General features: G+C 34.3%; 1 protein-coding gene across 26 annotated transcripts in view; it reads left to right on the top strand.

Moving 5' to 3' along the window:
• Positions 1-23025, top strand: part of LOC136844406 (glutaminase liver isoform, mitochondrial-like) — a 90222-nt gene that overhangs the window by 55635 nt on the left and 11562 nt on the right. For 5 of the 26 annotated variants that reach the window (XM_067113549.1, XM_067113560.1, XM_067113542.1 and 2 more), the window contains exons 2-10: positions 1707-2180; positions 3858-4184; positions 4809-4912; positions 15532-15573; positions 17018-17114; positions 17679-17812; positions 18434-18563; positions 19350-19477; positions 22792-22907. In XM_067113549.1, the coding sequence (XP_066969650.1) occupies positions 1707-2180; positions 3858-4184; positions 4809-4912; positions 15532-15573; positions 17018-17114; positions 17679-17812; positions 18434-18563; positions 19350-19477; positions 22792-22907 (1552 nt within the window). The remainder of the gene's footprint in view (positions 1-1706; positions 2181-3857; positions 4185-4808; positions 4913-15531; positions 15574-17017; positions 17115-17678; positions 17813-18433; positions 18564-19349; positions 19478-22791; positions 22908-23025) is intronic. The other 21 variants (XM_067113550.1, XM_067113565.1, XM_067113546.1 and 18 more) reach the window with 7 other exon arrangements.

The following is a 23025-nucleotide window of genomic DNA, read 5'->3' on the forward strand; positions in this document are numbered from 1 at the left end:
TATATATACATACACACATATATACATAGGGTTCCCGGAGAGGAAGACGGCGACGCTTCAAACGAAACAGTCCTGCTTCTTGGGTTGTTATTTACAAGGGAGACTTTGGCAGACTTACAGTGCAGGTACTTCTTATGTGTTGCCTAGACTGCATTTCGCAAGAATTGGTTTTTTTCTTCACACAAATCGCTTTTTACTGTTCGTATAAGTATTGAAAGTAACATATAGCAATTTGTAGAGTTTGTAGGCCTATATATGCTGTAACTAAATTAATATGCGATTTTCTTAACGTTAATTATGTAAGCCTCTGATTTTTTCTCATCAGTTATTTTATCGATAAAGATAAGATACTCATCGACCCAAAATGCTTTAAAGTTCCCCTCTGGCACGAGATGTTTATATATGCATACACATTTGTCTCAGTATTATTTCATATATATACGCTGGTATCTGTCTTTTAATGCCTAAATGTTTACATGTTAACACATTACTATTCTGAAGATCCCTTTTTAATCGGAAAGTCTCGTTAAGATTGTATTATCATACCGGTTTTAACTACAGTACATGCTTTCAACTTCTCTCAAAGTTCCTCCCACTCCCTCAAATATGTCTCCTCCACAAAAAAGCCACTCCACAAAATAAGGCCACTGGTATGTGGCTTATTTAACCTAAGTAAATTTCATGAGTTTTATATATATATACATATATTTAACTAAAAAAACTCCCCTTCGGTAACATATATGAAAATATATTATTTCCGAGGTAGAGCGAATTGGATATTAAAGGACGTTTGTAGCTTAATGCTTGTATATGAATCACGGTGATGTGATAAAAATTCATATATATATATATATATATATATATAAAATCGCCCATTAACTTAGTTACAGCATATATAGGCCTACAAACTCTACAAATTGCCATATATTACATTCAATAGTTATACGAAAAGTAAAAGCGGTTTGTGTGAAGAAAAAAAATCAAGTCTTGCGAAATGCAGTCTAGGCAACACATAAGAAGTACCTGCATTGTAAGTCTGCCAAAGTCTCCCTTAAAAATAACCCAAGAAGCAGGGCTGTTTCGTTTGAACCGTCGCCATCTTTCTCTCCAGGAACCCTATGTATATATATACATACATACATACATACATACATACATACATACATACATGTGCATAAGCTTTGAACTTATGATGGTGAAACTGAGAGTTAGTTTGTATATTACAGTATAATAAGTATTAGTGAAAAACAAGTTCTTCAAGGATACTTTGAAGGATTAGAGGGAGTATCAGTCAAATTTATCCTAAGCGAATTTAGAGTATATGTTTATTTGCATCCTCAGTTTTATAATAGCAAGGAAAACTTTATTGTAGCAGGGCTCTCAAATTATGACTGGCTTGGCTTTACAACGTTCGGGCGTAATTTTGGAATACATATACTTTGGACAGAATGGTTTAGATTTAGAATGTATGAACTTGCTCTTTTTTTATGGGTTGTCATGGTCACATATTTACATGTTGAAGTGTATTTCACGATTTTTTTTTTTATTTGTACATTAAATTTAATATTTCATGTGACAAGTCCGGTACAGTTTGTAAAGACGTAATATATTGCTTGATGTCGAAATGTGTGTTATGAAATAATATGAAACAAGTAACCTTTCAAATTCAAGACCACGAAGTGAAATTGAGATTTCTTTCCCCACAGTCGCCATCATCTTGGTTTGGTGCCCTCATCTGCCCTCCTTCTCCAGACGCCATGAAGATCATCAACACTAACAACAACAACAACAACAACAACAGCAGCAGCAGCGACAACGAGGACGGCAAGAACAACTGCTGCTCGCCCCACCCCAACATCCCAAACGGATTCAGTCCGAAAGCCCTCGAGTTCGACCTCCACCAAGAACAGCAGAACCTGATGTCCAACGAGATCAACAACCAACTCAACAACGCCCCCACCGGCCCCAACGACCACGCCAACCTCCTCCAACAGAACCAAAACAACCTGATGACGAGCAGCCAGAACCATGACGGCGGCACAAACGTCCAGTTCTACCTCGGGGACAACAAGGAGGACAAAGCCCTCAAGCCTCCCAGCTACGTCCTGCACAGGATGCAGCGCTTCTCTCGAGAAGAGGTCTCCAGGCACAGGAGCGTTGATATCCCCGTCTCCTTCCCGGTGAGTATCACGTGACTTTCCGATCTTCTCATGAGATGAGGACTCGAATCTTAAGGCAGTCATCCCCACAGAATAGTACTTTAGGGGCTAATTTAAAATTCATCCACTGGTCTCATGGAAGGCTCAGATGACATAACAAATGTAGACATAGTTACAATCTTAGGATGGGCTGGACAAACAACACAACATACTATAATCATGAAACAGAATATAGGCAGTGAAGAAGAAATCAACACAAGTACATGGCCTAGAGGTTCCAAAAACTTCATGTGCATCATGCTTTGAAAAAGAAGAACGAGTAGTCCTTGCGCGACGATTCTATATTTTAGAAAAGACCCATTTTTATGACAAGTGGCGCCATCTCCAGATTGATAGGAGACATTCTTCTGAATTCTCCTCGTGGTAACAGATTGAGAGATAAGTGGGTGGGGTAGTTCTCAGATATCTTTCTCAGATCAGTAGACAAGTGGCGCCGTTTCTTGATGTACTTAATCTCAGATAAAGTGATTTGGTCACAGCTTTCTAAATTTTCTTAGATTTTTTCATGGATCACTGGACATTTGTTGCCGGCTCTTGGACGATTTAGTTAGGCCTAGATAAATTTTCTTAAATGCCTTTCTCAGATAACTAGACTAGCGCCACCCAATTTCAAAAACAACTTGCGTATCTGAAACTAAGGGTAGCTTCATCGTGAGTAAACTGACACCGCTAATTAATATGATTAAAATGACGTGCATGCGTCTGGAGATACCGTTAGGTCTATGAGTCTTTGCTGGAAGTTTTTCAGATGGGTGCTAGTTTAAATGAGATGCAGCAGTTAGCTACGATGTAAGGAGAGAGGAAATGTTGCAACAAGTTCTAGTTATATTGAACGCAGTTACATTTTTTCCTTGATTAGAAACTATACATACATACATACAGACATTCGTACATGAAGACATATATACCGCTTATATATATATATATATATATATATATATATATATATATATAATATATGTATATATATATATATATATATATATATATATATATTATATATATATTATATATACACTGTATATATGTCTGTACGGTATGTATAGCAGAGAGAGAATTAAAAGAAATCAAATCTTCAACAAGATTTGATCACAATTAAAACGACATTCAGAGAGAGAGAGAGAGAGAGAGAGAGAGAGAGAGAGAGAGAGAAAGAGAGAGAGAGAGAATGTTCTTAGGGATTAAAACAGTTCTTCTGAGACTGAGAAAAAGATCGCCTTCTAGAACAGAGAGAGAGAGAGAGAGAGAGAGAGAGAGAGAGAGAGTTCTTAGCAATTAAAACATTTCTTCTGAAACTGAGGAAAACATGGTACTCTAGAACAGAGAGAGAGAGAGAGAGAGAGAGAGAGAGAGAGAGAGAGAGAGAGAGTGTTCTTGGGGATTAAAACAGTTCTTCTGAGACTGAGAAAAAGATCACATTCTAGAGCAGAGCAGAGAGAGAGAGAGAGAGAGAGAGAGAGAGAGAGAGAGAGAGAGAGTGTTCTTGGGGATTAAAACAGTTCTTCTGAGACTGAGAAAAAGATCACATTCTAGAGCAGAGCAGAGAGAGAGAGAGAGAGAGAGAGAGAGAGAGAGAGAGAGAGAGAGAGAGAGAGAGAGAGAATCCCCCATTCACTTCTTCCTTTTCTCCGAATCCAGCAGAGGACCAACTCAGAGGTGATCACTGAGCTAACAGGGGAAGAACTGGACGCCCACCTGAAGAACTTGGCTGAACAGACGGTCAAACAGCAGGAGCAGCAGCAGCAGCCACAGCAACAGCAGCAAAAACAGCCACAGCAACTGCAGCAGCAACAGCAACAGCAACAGCAGCAGCAGCAGCAACCGAATCCGCAGCAACAGCAAAGGCGGGCTGGAAGACAGGAGAACGACGCATTGCTCATGATGGGCGTGAGAGGAGGGAAGCTTAGCAGGATGAGCGATGACCTCTTCTTCCAGACTGTGATGAGTCAGTGGACTGACCATTCCGTAAGTTATGTCTGTACATGTATATCTGGTCTGTGGCCTAGCGATCGGTATCTGTTTATATACAAATTAGTTTTGTGTGTATCCGTTTATCTACCTACGGTTGCATACAACACAGACTCGGACACATAGGCTGCATACAAACATATGAGCTTTTCAGTGGAGAAAAATGCCAAGTGCCACTTTTAAAATATAATAAATTAAATAAAAAAAATAGTTTGACTCAGGATGGCGCTTGGCATGTTTCTCGACTGATAGCCTCAATATATATATATATATATATATATATATATATATATATATATATATATATATATATATATATATATATATATATAATAATGTGTGTATACAGCAATTGAATATAGCACATTCTGTGCGCAATTTTAACGATGATAAGCGTTTGAAGCCGTAACAATATTTTTTTTTGTTTTGAAAATCTGTTTTACTCACCATTTAAAGACAATTGTAGATTTTAAAATAAAGATCTTTTAAATGTAATACACGAAAAATTAAACTTCAATATCTTAGAAAGATGTAAAAAATCTCATAAAAGTACCAACGAGAGGTTTCCAGTTTTATAAAGACTATACAGATCTCTAACTAGAATTATGGTTTCCGTTCCAGTATTCTCCTGCTGAGTACGCGGATCCTTTCACACAGCACATTATAGAGAAGACGGAAGCTGAGGAGATGGAAAAATTGCCCAGGAAGCTGTCAGACATGTCATTGTAAGTATACAAGTTTGCGGAAGACTTACGCAGAGTTGTTGAGGTTCCATTCGATACCTGTATCGAATGGCCCCTGTTTTACCACACTTATTTGTTATTTGTCATTAGTTAGCAATTACTTTTCTCAAAATTAGATTAGTGAGTTATTGTCTCTCCTCTTTTGCTTTGGCGTTAATGTCTCATTTTTTTTTCATGGTGGTCATTCTTATTGTGATTACTACCTGCTTCATTATTCTGAGTTGATAATTGGTTCATATATTCTTTACTGGAATATACCAGTAGTGAAACAACATATAACACAGCTGTTTAAATTCTCTCAATCAGCCATTAAGATGCATTCTCGCCTGAATAGTTGTTTATCTCTCCTGTTCAAATATGTATATATATATATATATATATATATATATATATATATATATATATATATATATATATATATATACAGTATATATATATATTTACACATATATATTGTATTTTTTTGCTTCTCACATGACATTATTCATAGCTATGATTCCCCAAGAATGTCAGAAATGACAAGTCTGAATTTTAACGATTTTTGTGTATGAGAACGCCACGTCTGAAATCTTGCGTGGTCATTGAATGTTACAGATTGGTTTAGAAGTTCCCTTGTTCAAATAACACCCTGAAAGGAAAAATGTCATTCGATTAGATCCATCACAGAACAGGGAGATGAATGGTGCAATTAATAGTCTACTAATACTTGTAAATAAACAGTCAAATGAACAGTCGCGGTAGGATATGGCTATTTTCTAAATTCTTTTGCCAGTGGTCAGGTACAATGCAGTTTCTCGTTTTGAATAATATTGGTAATAAATCCACACTGACGTAAATGTAAATGTAAATAAATAAATAAATATATATATGTATATATATATATATATATATATATATATATATATATATATATATATATATATATATATATATATATATATATATATATATATATATATATATATATATATATACACGCATCAGTGTAGATTTTTACGCCATTTTAGTGACGTGATTATGAAATATTCGTAAATTATTATTGTTGGCAGTGTCAAATTTGTAATTTGAAAATAATTAAGAGTACTGCATTGAACTCGAAAAGTTCATTCCTATCGCAGCTCTGTTGTAAATATAACTTCTGGTAGACCTAGATTCTTTATCATGCTTTCCTAATCGTCTCTGATCGCATATAAAAGAAAAACTGAACCAAGGTAAGATATTACTAAAAAAAATTTCTTGTTCTTTCTGTTGTTTGTAGATATTATCCAGTTGTTGATACAAAATCTGTGATATCAGTGTTGAAAGGAGGGACTTGTATATACTCATTTATATTATTTTTCTGTAGTATTTTTTATATAAAATTAGAGGTGCCACTTTTTGTAGAAAGTAGAAATTTTGTAGGGAATTTTCCTCAATGTCTTTTTATCCCTGCAATGAATGGGTTGCTAAACATGTGTTCTGATTACTTGATAACTTTTTAGGTCCCATTCATTATATAATTCGGGAAATGAAGTTGGAAATTTTCAATGAAACGAATACTTATTTTTATTTAAAAAAAAAATAATATAAACCCTGGCTCTGGAACTACTCACAATTTCAAAAGACAAAACGTAAAGCGAACGATTAGAATACGCCAACTGCGTCAAGAATGGATGAGAAAAACGACAAGTAATAGGCAGATTATTATAGAAAAATTATGAGAGTGCATGTTAATGAATGCTCCGTAAGCACGTATATTATGTGGTTTGTGTGTGTGTGTGTGTATATATATATATATATATATATATATATATATATATATATATATATATATATATATATATATATATATATATATATATATATATATAAAATATGTGTACATATATATATATATATATATATATATATTCATATATATGTACATATATATATATATATATATATATATATATATATATATATATATATATATATATATATATATATGTACATATATATCTATATATATATATATATATATATATATATATATATATATATATAGATATATATATATATATATATATATATATATATATATATAAATGTGTATATGTATGTATCTATGCATTTTTGACAAGGAAAAGCCTTTCTTGCTAACATAATTCGATTTAATAGAAAACGACAATAGCATCCTTAACCCCCCTTGCCTCATCCAGCTGCTCAGCCAATGATAAGTCCTAAGTGAAAGACCTCTAAAGTTTCGATGTGACCGTATCAGTACGTTTGGGTTGTTTATTTTCAGAAAAATACGTCAGGAACCCTTGACGTAGTATATTGAGACAAGCGTGGAAACCGTCATCGAATGCTTTCATGTATGAATTCTCAGTTAAACGAGAATGTCTTTCCTTATCGGGTAACTGCAATTCGAGGTATTGCAGTATGTTGCAATGGTGCTCATCTACATGTGTTGTGGACAACACTTGTGGACCATTTGCCACTCAAAAAAAAAATAAAAGATTCTCTGACAAAGGTCACCATCAGTGACCTTCAAATTAAGTAGCTTCTCACTTGCTTTGTTTATCTTTCGTCTAACAACTCTTGATTGTTATTTCTAGGGCTCGAGTTCTCTCAGAGAGAATGAGATTGTAATGCTAGACTTGAAAGCTTTGTTCCCTTGGCGTCTCCCAGGCTTTTTTTTAACAAGCACTTTAATTGCTGCGTTTCTGTACGTTTATATACTGAATATTTTTTCCGTAGTTAGTCATAGTTTTTTGGACCTCATAAATTACGTTTCCACGGCAGATTCTAAGTATCCAGTAAAAGTGATATTCACAGTACATAGAAGACCGTACTTTTAATACCTTCTTGTTTTTCACCGACATCATAGGTTAGTCGAGATACACAAAAAACTAGTCTTTAAGAAAAGTTTCATGCATCAAGTAAGAAGTTATCTAAATTTATCAGTACATCAAACATCAAGATTTTTTTTTACTAATATGCATATGATCGTTATATAAACGCCGTTTATGATTTGACCTCTCTCTGTCCTATTATCCCGAAATTTCATTCATCTTGTTCGCTGCAGTGACTGTGCAACGCTAGTCGTCGTAAGAAAACCTGCATATCTTATCAGTCCTTTTGTATGGGCAGAAGAGAGCCAAAATACTCAGTAATTTGATGTCTCAGACATAATTGTTTATACCATGGAATCTGAATTGGTGCTTGCATTTCCTCTTACTCTCATTCCTAGAAAGACACATCATCTAGTCAGACACCTCAGCCTTTTTTAGTATAGACTTCGTTAATAAGCTCTCATGGCAGACACGGTTTCCTGATTATCTTGACACCAAGTAAACTTATCTGATGCGTGCATTTGAAATTCGTTGCGTTTTATTCTCTGCAATTTGTTACAAGAAATTCCAAAATAATATAATGATGCCGGGTGGCATTTCGCAACTGTTACAGAAGGTGGATTTTCGTGAGCACATAATGAATCTATTTCGTTCAGCCAGAGGCTGATGGTTGAGCTTTATATCGAATTGTCGTTACCTGTGTTAATTCCAATGGTAACTTTGATAGATTTCGTGAATGACTCGACTCTGGTTGTCATTGTAAACAGTTTTTGCATAACGGAAAAATCAAATATGACATGTAATGTTTTGGTGAGAATACACATCAAATAAGTAAGGAATTGGAAAGTTGCATATCCTCAAACAGTTATCTATCTATCTATCTATCTATCTATCTATATTGTATATGTATATATATATAAAATTATATATATATATATATATATATATATTACTCTATATATATATATATATATATATATATATATATATCTATATATATATATATAATATGTCTGTTTGGAAAGAGGTGATATATATATATGTGTGTTAGTGTGTGTCTGCGCGCGCGCGCGCGTGTGTGTGTGCAGGGGGAGAGATCGGGAGAGAGGATAACAAAAAGTTATTGAAGCTCTTTTAAAGAAATTCTACGGCAAATTGTGATACTTTAGAATCATGAATAATCAATGAAGAATTCGCTTTTCGCAGATATATTTGAATAATTTTCCGTCAGTTGAGCAAACACCCGGTGAGCTTGAAGATAAACATAGCTCGTGACCTTCACATAGGTCATACTCGTATCTCTTTGAGAGTTGTGTAATGTGGGTTCCTGGTTTATGCTCAATCGATCTGAGGTATTTCTACTGTTGTACAGTGAATCATGTAATTTACTTGTAGGTTTTAGTTTTCTGCAAAAGAAAACTATTGTGCCGGCTTTGTTTGTCCGTCCGCACTTTTTTCTGTACGCACTTTTTCTGTCTGCACTTTTCTCTGTCCGCACTTTTTCCTGTCCACCCTCATATCTTAAAAACTACAGAGGTCAGAGGGCTGCAGACTGGTATGTTGATCACTCACCCTCCACTCATCAAACATACCAAATTGCAGCCCTCTAACCTTAGTAGTTTTTATTTTATTTAAGGTTAAAGTTAGCCATAATCGTGCTTTTGACAACGATGTAGAATAGGCCACCATCGGACCTTGGTTAAAGTTTCATGAGCCGTGGCTCATACAGCATTATACCGAGACCCCCGAAGATAGATCTATTTTCGGTGGCGTTGATTATACGCTGTACAGAAAACTCGGTTACGCCGAAGAAACTTCGGCGCATATTTTACTCGTTGTATGAAATAATGATAATGACAAGAATAATCATGGGGAAAATGATGATGATGATGTTAATTAGAGAAAATAATGAATGCTATATAGTAAAGGAGGGATTATCATAATCATGACTGGTGAATCACCATGCCGTTTCATTGTTACAGTATCTTTATTAATTTATCTATTTTGGATTTTGAATTCTTGCAGATTTATTTGGAGTTATATTGTGAGAGTGAACCGAAGCTACACCTCTCGTTATCAATGAAAAATCGAGATTATATTTTTTGCTGGTCTCAACAAAACTTGTTTTTAATAGCAAGCATTTCCTGACAAAAATATTCCATGTGTGGTCCTGAAATAGAGCAATTAACGCTATGAAATTATAAATATGCTTAGCGCCCAGTAATTTACAATACTGTACTACAATTTTAGGAGTGAAAGTTCCAAAAATAGAGTCACTTAGAATTATAATTCTCTTTGGAAAGTTTACGTGAATCTGCGTAGAGTAACTTAATTGGCAGGGTGACACAAACAGTTGTACGCCAAAATACGTTTCAGTAAATAGTTTCGCAATTCCGTAAAATCAGTTTAGGAACAGAAAAGATCAGAGAGTACCGACGAAAAGCAACATACTTTTCGAATTCGTTATTTCATTTACAAAGTATTGCTTACACAACGCTTGCGATGTCGCGTTAGAGATGACGCAAGTGCGCGTTATAAACCCATCAATCGCTTCATGGCCAAAATAGATGCAAGGCGACTGTGACTGTAAAGTCAATCGTCGTATGAAAAAAGATTCTAGCCTTTTCTTTTTCTAGACGTGACATTTGTCTCTAGAAAACGCTTTCAATTTTCCTAAAAGATCGAGCACAATATCCACGCAAATTGTCAGTTCTATTAAATGATCGCTTCTCTAGATATGTTATTTGGGAGTGAGGCGATTTTCTGAGGCGCACTGAAGAATCCAGAATATATCCTCCACCTCACGTGATCCCTCGGGCCACCAAGCACGATGCATTATTCAATCAGAATATTTCTTGTAACAATCTCGAGGTTTTGAGGTAAGCGAATGGAGAAATTGGAGCGAGATGAGATAATGGCTTCTATAAATATTCCCCCCGCGAATTCTGACACATCGCCTGAGATACGACAAAAAGAATTGTCACTTAGTGGAGCTGAAACGTCAAAATATTGTTGACGGCCATTGTGCTGCTTTTATTGCGAGGGTGCGCAGCCATCAATTGCTGCGCTTGGATTGCATCAGTTTCAGTGTAGCGGAGAGAGAGAGAGAGAGAGAGAGAGAGAGAGAGAGAGAGAGAGAGAGAGAGAGAGAGAGAGAGAATTAAGAAGATTACTTTAGTTACATCTAACTCTATCCAAAAAGAATTTTGCCATTCACATATTCGGGCTACCACTATATAATTATATATTTATATTACATATATATATATATACAATATATGCTGTATATATTTGTATATATATAATTTTGTATGTATGTATGTATATTATACACACACATAATTTACTTGTGTGTGCACAAACATATGTGACAAAAATAGTAAAATTCAGAAAATAATTTTCATTCTTCTTTTTTTTACCAATCAAGTTATCAAGTTATATTTATTCGTCACGTACTTCAACAAGCCCTCTGGACATGTAGAATATATATATATATATATATATAGTATATATATATATATATATATATATATATATATATATATATATATATATATATATATATATACATATATATATATGTGTGTGTGTGTGTGTGTGTGTGTGTATTTGAGTATGTGTGTATGTTTGTAAAAACGTCCGATTAGGAGGTTGGAAGATTAATAAAAAGAAAAAAGAAAATACTGCCAGATAGACATGACTATCAATTAACGAACGAACGACAACCTCGGAGGAATAAAAAAAAAAAAACAATGAAAATTAAAAGTACAGAGCGGAAATAAAAAACACAACACTTAAAACCTCAAAAAAAAAAACACTTCAAATTCTATACTGTAATCTTTCGTACTGAGGAATTTTTGGCTGTGTATCAATACAACTCCATGTTATCTGTCATGGCTGGTACTGGGTTGGCTGACGTATCTATAATTCCTTTCATCGGGTCTAAACAGATTTTTTTCCCTTACAACTCGGACTTACACAATTATTATTATTATTATTATTGTTATTATTATTATTATTATTATTATTATTATTATTATTATTATTATTATTATTATGAAGAGAATAATCATGTTGATAATAATGGTGATGTTATTAAGAGAAAATAATGAATGCTATTAAAGGAGGTATTGTCATCATTATGACTAGTGTACCCCCACGCCGTTTCATTATTATTATTATTATTATGAAAAGAATAACCAGGTTGATAATAATGATGTTAGTAAGAGAAGATAATGAATGCTATTAAAGGAGGTATTATCATCATTATGACTAGTGTACCCCCACGCCCTTTCATTCATTATTATTATTATTATTATTATTATTATTATTATTATTATTATTATTATTATAACTTACGGGTCATAATTTGTAAGCATTCATATGGAACAAGTCTTATGAAAACTACTCTCAAGTGAAATAAGAATACATACTTGTAGACACAAGGGAAGAAGCGTAGAATAAGACACACTTGAAGATAACAAAAGAATAAAGGTAAATGAACGTCAGATTTCATTATGAACTCAAAAAGACGCACATCTATGAATCAGCCTTTCAAAACGGCCCCTCTTTTCATCCGCACCTGCCCACCTGTTCGAGTTGGCAGTCCAAGAAGTTAGGGCGACGTGCCAACGGTTGTACATAATAAGGCGACTTACGTGAGTCTCTTCCACCCACGACAGTGGTCTGTGCTGACTGGATCTTCATTTATAGAAAGCGACGGTGTTCAGGAGGTGGAATTTTGACTTTTTTTTTTCTTTTTTGCTTCACAAGAATGATTCTGATAATAAAGTTGAAATGGCGTGAAGCATCATTTTTTCATTATCATCACTGTCGGTGATATAATTCATATTCTTCTCTTTATCAGCAACCAAAACCTGTTACTAGTCTTATTTTATGGAAACATTTCGTTCATTTATGTAATACTTGAACAATATTTTTATTTATCTTTAATTATTGTGAAATGATATACAGATTATGATATGCATACATGCGTATCACAGTTTTCGATTAGGAGACAAAACGGAAATCTTGGATCTAAAATTATGTATAAGATTCACGATGATTTTCGCTCATTTCTGTAATATTTTAACAATATTTATTCTTAGTTCTCTTTAATATTTGGAAATAGTAATACTCAGAGATTTATAATATACGTACATGGACATCACGATATTCGATTGAGAGAAAGTAATGGAAATCTGGGATCTAAAATTCTGTTTAATAATTCGTGGTGATTTGCCCGCACGGAAGTGTCACAAGGTGACAGTTTTAATAAACTCTGAGGCCTACGCAAGTGTGCGACTATGTGCACGAGCTTGAGTGTGCGCGCGTGTGTGTGTGCGTAAGGGCAAGTGCATGAGTGTGCCCGCTAATGGGAGTGAGGGTATTTTGGCATCAGGGTGAGAAGTCGTTATAATGAGTAATATTGACGTACGAGGGCTTATGCGTGACGGATGCCTTATTTGGCAATATGGAAAGGTACATTCAAAAATATGAACTCGAATAAAGATTAAAAGAAAATTTCTAAATTTTCGAAATGAAGTGAGACATATATATATATATATATATATATATATATATATATATATATATATATATATATATATTATATATATATATATATATATATATATATATATATATATATATATATATATATATATATATATATATATATATATATATATATATATATATATATATATATATATATATATAAAACACATAACGTACTTTCCCCCCCACCCTTGCAAATATTGGTTGTTGTTCACCACTAAAACCTTTGAAACTGGACGAAACCATTGCCAAGGTATTTGTACACCCTTCTTGAATAACAGAAACCTTTTTCAAAATCAGCACAGCATCAACTACAAAAACAAAAGCATCGATGATATAATAATAATAATAATAGTTTTGGTCAGTATTATCATCATCATGAGATTTTGTATGATAACTATAAAAGTAATTGAATGCGCAGCATTATTATAGTTACTATATCTGCAATTTCATATGTTTTATATTTAAACAAGACTAAATATAAACTTAATTTTAGAAATCAGTTTTTGAAGTATTTAGAAATAAATGCAGAAAACTTGTAGATAATAAAATATGTCGTGTTAAAAAAAGTTAAAATTGAGTAGCAAGCCTCTTTATCTAGGAAGTTCATCCTTTCACGTTCCATAGAAATTGCACCAAGCTTGCGTAAGAAGAGAGCATCAAGTTCTGTTGCTTCAGTTTGCATTATTTTGCCGAAAGTGCCCTGGTTATAATAATCCTTGCAGCCTCCACAGCGCCCTCTGTGAAAACAATCTAAAGTAGGACTATTTGTCTCGGAAAACTTGTCTTTACGCAAGCCCTTTGGCAAACGGAACTCGGAAAACCGGAAGCTCAGTCCAATTGATTAGCACCTCGGCTGTTATTTGCCGTCGCAAAGCTGTATTTAATCTTGCTCGATGCGGGTGGAGACCGGAGATAGAAGAGAAAGAATTCCCAAGAAACAAATAATGCGACTGGCCATTGCCAGGGCACACTGCCAAGCGCACGAAGTTTCAGAACTTGCTCCTATTAGGCAAGATAGCGTCCACGAAACCACTGACTGACTGCTGGCAGCGCTCGAGTCGTTTTCCCTTCACTTGCTCTAGTAGACTTATGCACATAGACTTCTTCGTTATATCTCCTTGCTTGTGGTTTTTGTGATTGTGGTTCCTGCAGTAAATCTCTGTGTAAAAATTACAGAAGAGATCTCGGCTCCACCTGTGTGCGAAATTTTCGGAATTAGTGAAGTAGCTTTCAAGACCCCATGGGACGTTCAAATTCACTAGTGGGAAAAAGGTTTTTTATTTGTATATTGGCTGTATTGGTCCATAACCAGTAGACGAATTATCATTAAACAGATTTAACAAAAGAGTAGTATCGTGCGGTTTGGTAGGTGAGCAGAACTGTGAAAAAAAAAAAACTGGTACTTATTCAGCCCCTTGGACGGTTGGAACAACTGCACTGTAGGTCCGGAAGTAAGACATCCTGTGACCTTGGAGCAGGTCGCAAAGGTCATTAGTGCAATTCAAAACGTACGAAAAAATACAGACTATCATTCACCATGTCTGGTCTTTCTGATGAAGGAAATCCTAGGATATTCAGGAGGAATGTATCGTACTGCAAAGAGTAAGTAGGACTAGTGAATTTTATCGAATAATTTCCAACCAGGCGAGTGCTGTTTGGCCATGCTTGCCCTTCAGAACCGAGCTAACACAATATTTTGCCTACTTGTATGAATAATCTCAGTCAGATGGCAGAAACAGGAAACAAAAGGAAGAAAAATGAGAGCATTCGGTAGTGCTAATTATCCATTTTTGATAAATGCTTTAACAAAGCATTTATCAGTATGCTTTGTTAAAGGCAGTTTCATAACAGTTTATAAAAACAAAATTAGAAGAGAGAGAGAGAGAGAGAGAGAGAGAGAGAGAGGACATGGTAAAATCGTTCAAATGATCTCTAAAAAGAAACTGATTTATCCGAAGTTTATGGGCTCCTGTCTTCGCTTACGCGCGGAAAGGAAATCGCACGCCTGGTTAGCAACCCAATTATTTTAAAATATTTTATAACCCACCTCGTATGATCCTTTTGTCTTCTCCAGAATGACGGAATTCATTTTTATGTCAGTAATATTTTTGCCCTGAGAGATTTTTTATTTTTCCCCTAAGACGGGACAGATTCCATTTATCTTAAGTATTTTATAACCCGAAATTGTTAATCAGTCCATTTCCTTTTCTCGTCACCGAACAGGGACGATAATTGCTGCTTTCAGCGACATATAGTTAGGGACAGGTGAGGTCAGTCGTTATAAACCCCCATACCCATTGACCCTCTTATGACGTCACGTAACCATGTGGTAGTTGAGAATAACCTGTGTTGTTAACCCAGTACTAAGAGGTTGTTGACTGATTTGCGTAGATTGTTACTAAATTATTGGTAGCGGTTCAGGACCTGTTTAGCCAATGGAATTTACACATTTGCACATACAAACTAAGTGAAGGTAAGTATTCATAAATAACCTATGTTTATATTTAATGGACATTCAGCATAATTAGGCATTCAGATTGGAAGATAAAAATATATACTTCCAACATATGTAGATTCAAGTAAGCTTATTTACTCGTACACACGCACGTATATACACACACACATATATGAAGTATATTATACATTATATGTATATATATATAAATAATATATGTATTTATATACATATACTGTATATTACACATACACACATATGTATATATATGCACTGAGAAACATACACACACACACACACACACGTGTACTGCGCTCACATATTCATAAATATCCACACAGTAAGCATAAGCGCGCACGTGCCTGTGCTTATGAATACGTTACATAACAGTAATATAGAAATATACTTATAACCTTCGAATTAATAACTCAGTGATTGTCCCGGAGCCTAACATTGAATACTAACAGTGTCCTCATTCACATAACCGTGTGTTGTAACAGAAGGATATCCTTTATAAGGTCTTCCTATATATCTTTGTTCAATGATTGCTCTGCTGGATCTCAAGGTTATGCTAAGGTTTTGGTCAGGTAGTTCTAATGTGTTTCTTATGATGGATGTATGCTGCATCATATGCAGTGTAATGCCCTTGAAAAAAAAGACAATGCATGCATGATGTATTTAGACAGTTTAATTTCAGTATATATATACACTTAAGTATATGTATATGTATATATATATATATATATATATATATATATATATATATATATATATATATATATATATACTGTACAGTATATGCATATATAATTTATGGAAATTATAAAAGATGGTGGTTGTTTATGGACTATATATATATATATATATATATATATATATATATATATATATATATATATATATATATATATATATATATATATATATGTACATATTTGTTTTTCAATAATTTTCCATTGTATATATACATACAAATATATATATATATATATATATATATATATATGATGAATAAATACAGTGTCATTTACATTATTGTGGCTTCTTACTCATTACTTCCGATCACAATATAGTGATGCACCATAGATATATATGTACTCTATATATACAAAGAAAATTACGGAAAAGAAATTAATAAATAATATGCAGTGGATAACCTATCACCATATTCCTAACTTCAAAAAATTTATCTTGAAAGATATTACCAGTGTATCTCTCGCTGCAGACAATTCACGAATTTCCTCTCCCCGACAGCTTGGTCCGCCAGCACCTGCTGCAGGTGGAGAACCGCCTCTTTGAGATGTTTGGCGACAAAGAGAAACAGACAATTAATCTCAACAAGTTCCTGATGGTAAGGCGGTGGCCCTGAGCTGAGATGGAAATCTAATATTTCCTATTATTTCTTCTTCGTATTTTTATTTTCATCTCCTGTTGCGTGAAGTTATCTCAGCATATCGTTTGCTTGATGCTGGTCATTATCCTTTTTCTTTGTTGTTTTTTTGTTGTTTTGGTTAAATATTATATCGTTTGTGTACATTTTATTCCTGTTGAGTGATAAAACCGTTTTACATGTTCCGTGTGAAGAAGACTAAAACTTGAAGGTGAAACTGAATAATATGTTAAGATTTGTCTGTAAGCGTAGTAAATATTCATCTTTATTTAGTATTGGTGAATCCTCTTAATTAGTTTTATATATATATATATATATATATATATATATATATATATATATATATATATATATATATATATATATATATATATACATATATATTTATATACTATATATATATACATATATATGTATGAATATATACATATATATACTGCATATATATGTATGTATGTATGTATGTATGTATGTATGTATACTCATCCATTAATAACTGACGGCTTATTCTCTTTTTCCCCCAAGGGCCTGATGGCTACGGGTCTCCGCCACTCAGATCCCCGCCTGAAGGAGATGCGAAGCAACCTGAAGAAGGTGCAGGAGAGAGTCACGTCCCCTGACCCCCAAGCTGTGGACGTCGATTATGACACGTTCATGGGGTGAGAATCGGATCTCCATTGTGTGAAATTCGAAAATTCATTCTTTAGTTGCTTTGTTTTTAATAGTTTCCTAAGCCAGGTTTTAGGGTTTTTTACTTTTCCAGGCTTCAGGTTTCGTGGTTATAATTAACCTGAAAAAGTACAATGTCTTTTGATATCATGATCGGCTCTCTTGATGTGTTATGATTTTTATCAAGTATTTTTAGCAAATATGTAGATAGATATAGACTGTAGATATCAGTGCTAATAAGGTTGGCCTTGGAAGTACTTGTTTGAGCAGTAACATATACTAGGAAAGTAAAGATTTAACATTTCTATAAATATACCAACATCAGCAACAACAAAAATGATTGTTTTACAATTTATTTTTGATATCCTCCTCTACCCCAAGATAACCTTTTGCACTGAGCTTTCAAGGTAAAAAGGTTTCTTTTTTCTCGCTTTGTTTCATTGTAGGTCCTAACATAAAGAAAAAAAAAACGAATCTTCCGTCATATATGTTAATGTCTGTGTCTATGATCATCTTATCCTAAACGATTCACGTCACCTTACCTATCAGGACAGCATTCTCGTCCCCTTTTCCCCTTTTCTGACCCTATTTAGAATTTCCCTTTTTCACAGGATAATTTCTGATAACCTGGAAATCGTGGTACAGGCGTTCTCCTCCTCCTTTGTCATCCCTGACTTCAGGGGATTTTGCCAACACATCGATGAGATCTACGCCCTTTGTCAAGCCAACACTAACGGCAAGGTTCGTGGGGATGTGAATTCCGTAGCGTTGAAGAGGGATTTTAGTATAGATGTTTTATTCTTTTTTTACAAAAGTAAACTTTCTGATATAGTAGAGGAGTTACATAAGTAATTTTTTCTATAAAAGTGGATATTTAACATTCAATCTTCTGCTTAGAAGTGGATATTCTTGTAATAATAATAATAATAATAATAATAATAATAATAATAATAATAATAATAATAATAATAATAATAATAATAATAATAATAATCGCTTTCAGAGGAAGTAAACACTTTAGATGTAATCTCCTTTGCATAGTAAAGAACAGTAAAATAGGACAATATTGTATTTGAGCAGAAACTGTCATTTTGTTAAAGAACTAACTGTTTTTGCCCAGGAGTGCATTGTGTTTAAACATCTAATTTCTTTTATATAGAAGGTAATATTTTTGTAAAGAAATATTTTCCTAGAAGTCAAAACTTATGCACAGACATAATCTCGTCTTCAGAAGTAGAGATTCTTATATACCATAAGTTTTCGAAACTGAAGCTTAAGTTACCTTATATAAAGACCGTGTTATTATTATAAAGAGGGATTTAGATAAATAGTAAAAAAAAATGCAGTTTTAGCAAAGAAATGGCGAAGCTGAAATTGATGCATTCCATCTGATATTAAAATAAAAGTAACAAACTGGACCTTCAATAAAGCAATAAAACTCCGGCCTATAACACTAATCAAAATGACTTAAAAAATATGAATTGATAACAAATCACTTATCGACTTGATTATTTATATATCCCACAGGTGGCTAGTTACATTCCCCAGCTGGAACGCTCCAACCCCAACCACTGGGGAGTCTCCATCTGCACCGTAGATGGCCAGCGTCATTCTCTTGGGGATGTCAATGTACCGTTTACCATCCAGTCCTGCAGGTGGGTACCTTTTGCTAGGACTTGAAGTAACCTAATAAACAGAACCTATGAAATGATCAGAAAATCTGTTTGCCAACAGATACGTATTAAGTAAATGTGTTTTCATTGTTAATTGATTTGCTGTTGAAGCTAGGATGTGGACCGGATCTTTCCTAGATAGTGACCCTCAGCAAAGTTCGGGGGTCGTTATATAGGACTAATATTTCTTTGGGGTCATTATCTTTGTGATACTTACAGTCTTTTGTTTATTTTGTTACGGTCATCCCCAACGGGCTTGTACTAAACACGCCGCAAAGGTGGATACATACCGGGTTAAAACTCTTGGGGTCCACTATCTAGGAAAGATCCAGCGGTCCTTTCTATTCGATGTCGTTAAAGTATCTTTCACTTGAGCTCAGAGCATGTCATTATTTTCTACTTAAAACATGAATTTTAGTTAATTTCCAAAGAAAAAGTAGAATACATTCTTCAAAGATTAACTAGTCAACTACAATTATTCTAGTCTTTTTTTCACTTGTTGTATAATGTTTTTAGTATGAATGGGTCTGCACATTTTTTTTTATTGGTTGCGAATTATGTACAGTGGCTGTTGAGTCAGCAAAGTTCCGACAATGTTTTGACACCAGTTATAAGGTAGGCCACTATGCTTCTCAAGATATGAAACTGTATTATTTAAACTACTTAAAATAAATAAGTTGGAATCAACTGTGCGCCGTCAACAAAAAAAAAAAAAAAAAAAAAAAATCAAACTATCAGATGCTATTAGATTGAGTCAAAGAGCCATGACCGTATCTTTACAGAAAACCTCCCCCACTTTTTTTTCGTTCAACCACCCACGTACTTTTCTTTGGAATTTCCCGTCACCCGAAAACTGTGGTTTTCTCATGTGTTGCATTCTGGTCTACCTGTTTTTTTTTTTCTTCTGTAGTATTGTCTTTGCTAACACTCTCTGGCAAGTAATAAGTAGTTCTAAGTTACTTACTAACCTTACTAAAATCTCCAGAAACATTTCTAACATACTATGAGGACACAGGACTATCTGCTTCAGTTGTATTCTATTAGTAATTCAGAGTCATACCCTTTTTTACCATTTTAGTTTTCTGGAAAAGAAAACTTTTGAGATGGCTATTTGTCTGTCCGTCCACACTTTATCTGTCTGCCCACAAATCTTAAAAACTACTGAAGCTAGAGGGTTGCAAATTGGTATGTTGATCATCCACCCTCCAATCATCAAGCATACCAAATTGCAGCCCCTCTAGCCTCAGTGGTTTTTATTTTATTTAAGGCTAAAGTTAGCCATGATCATGCGTCTGGCACCGCTATAGGTGCCAACAACACAGGCCACCACCAGGCCGTGAGTGAAAGTTTCATGGGCCGCAGCTGAGAGTTTCATGGGCCGTGGCTGAAAGTTTCATAGAGCATTATGCGCTGTACAGAAAACTCTGTTGCACCGAAGAAACTTTGGCGCATTTTTTGCTTGTTTTATATTGCTAGTAGTTTAGATCTGTTTCCTCAAAGTAGTACAGAACCCTTTCAGTCACTAAACGATTCCAGTATATCATAGGCTACCGTTGTTTCAACTGAAATTTATCAAATATTTCTATGGTGGACGTGCCTTCAACTGAATGGATTTATTATTAGATATCTCATTTTCCATGTAGTTGTTGAAATACTGACAAAAATTTGCTTAACGGAATAAAAATCCAAAAGCAACGGAGTTGTGTTGTACCTCATACTCACTGTACACTCCCTTTTTTGTGCGATTAACAATTAAGTCAAGGTTCTAGTTTACTCTTTCCCTGAAATTTGTACATTCAGTTTCAGTTGTGGTTCGTTTTGGAAGCTTGTTAAATCTGAGGTATACGGAAACACAACCTAGGACAAAATAAACGCAGTAGTATAATAAGAAAACCTAGTGGAACAAGATGGTCAGCCGATGATAAAATTATTAATGCTGATGCAGAAATACAGTAGAGGTCTTTTAATTTCTTTCATTACTTGTATGCTTTTATACGTGGATGGTCTGAATTTTCATATAATAAACTTTAACATGACTCTTTATATCGAATTTTGATTAGGTCAGCTTTAAGGGATTGTCAAGGAGGATACTAAATTTAGGCAAAGTTTGGACAGAACTGAATAATTGAAGTTGTATTTATTCAAGGGATAATATTTTTGCTGTTCTGACTTGTCTAGGTTAAACATAACATTTTGCCCTTTATTTTCAGCTTTAAGTTGATCATTTATATGCAGTAAAAAAAAATAGGTTCTCTTCCAGCAATAATAAAAAAAGAGTAAGTGCTTTGAAAAAGCGCTTACTCTTGAGGTTCACTTGATATCTATTTCTGGAAAACCACTTATAATAAATAATAATTATATTTTTCTTTCGCAAGGTTTCATTAGGAATTGCATAGATTATTTACGGCTTTCAAAAGTAGGTCTAGGGTAAACTTCATTTTTACATGACAAGTGACATTGCTGCATGCACACCTACAGCTTTCCCTTTAGTGTGGATAACGTTTAAATAGTAAACTAAAATTCCACATTACCTTAATACGAGTGAAAGACTTCCCTTTTGTATTTAACTAAAATTCCATTTTACCTGATAACGAGTATTTCACTTATATCATATATGAAAATTAAATTTTCTTGACAATGGCTATTCAGTTAATGTAAACTTACCTGTGGAAGTTTGTCCACTGTAATTTGGAATTCCACCTTTGCAAGTGAGATTCGTCTCAGCGTCAGTTTTCACCTAAACAAAATTTGTTGGTGGGAGAAGGAATTGATTGAAAATCTGAGAAAGCCAGAGAAATTTTCATTTGAGTCATATGTCAATGGCTGCCTATTCGAATTCTGAGCAAATTCATGTGGTTTACTGAAAAGAGAAAATTAAGACCACACGGGCCGCATTCCCTTGGGTTGCCGTTCGCACCTTCTTTCTCGGAAAAGAGCTTCCTCGACATCAGGTAAAAATAGAATACTTTATTTCATTAAACCTATTAATAATCTACTAATGAAATATTAAAAAATAACCAATTTACTGACTTCATTTATTTTCACTCAGTTTAATTCTCTTTAACCTCCGTTTACAAGGAAAATTTAGGTTTTGACAGCGCCTTCCCCATAAACTCCATCTTGACTGATTATATTTAATTTTTTTTCTCTCTGCTTAAATAACTGGTGTTATCTGTATGTAGACTTGATTTGTTTTTGTTGTTGTTGTTGTTGTTGTGTCATGGCTGAAGAAAAGCTACTCTGCTCTTTTTGTTTTTATAAAAGAACTCTTTTTTTGGTTCTCTGGGTTCGAATAGCAAGCCTTTGAACTACGCCATGGCTCTGGGCATGACGGGCACGGATTGCATTCACAACTTCGTTGGTATGGAGCCCTCAGGAAGATACTTCAACGAGCTTTGCCTCGATTACAGCAGTAAGTAGCCAGATTATTGTTTCCCCACATGCTACTGAAGTGATCTTGAGAAGCCAAGAGGCCGTGCCCATCTCAGACGCCACTGACAGGGAAGTTTCTGGAACAGATGGTATCTGGG

Source organism: Macrobrachium rosenbergii, chromosome 12, assembly GCF_040412425.1.
Source record: "Macrobrachium rosenbergii isolate ZJJX-2024 chromosome 12, ASM4041242v1, whole genome shotgun sequence".
In the NCBI taxonomy this organism is placed as follows: domain Eukaryota; kingdom Metazoa; phylum Arthropoda; class Malacostraca; order Decapoda; family Palaemonidae; genus Macrobrachium; species Macrobrachium rosenbergii.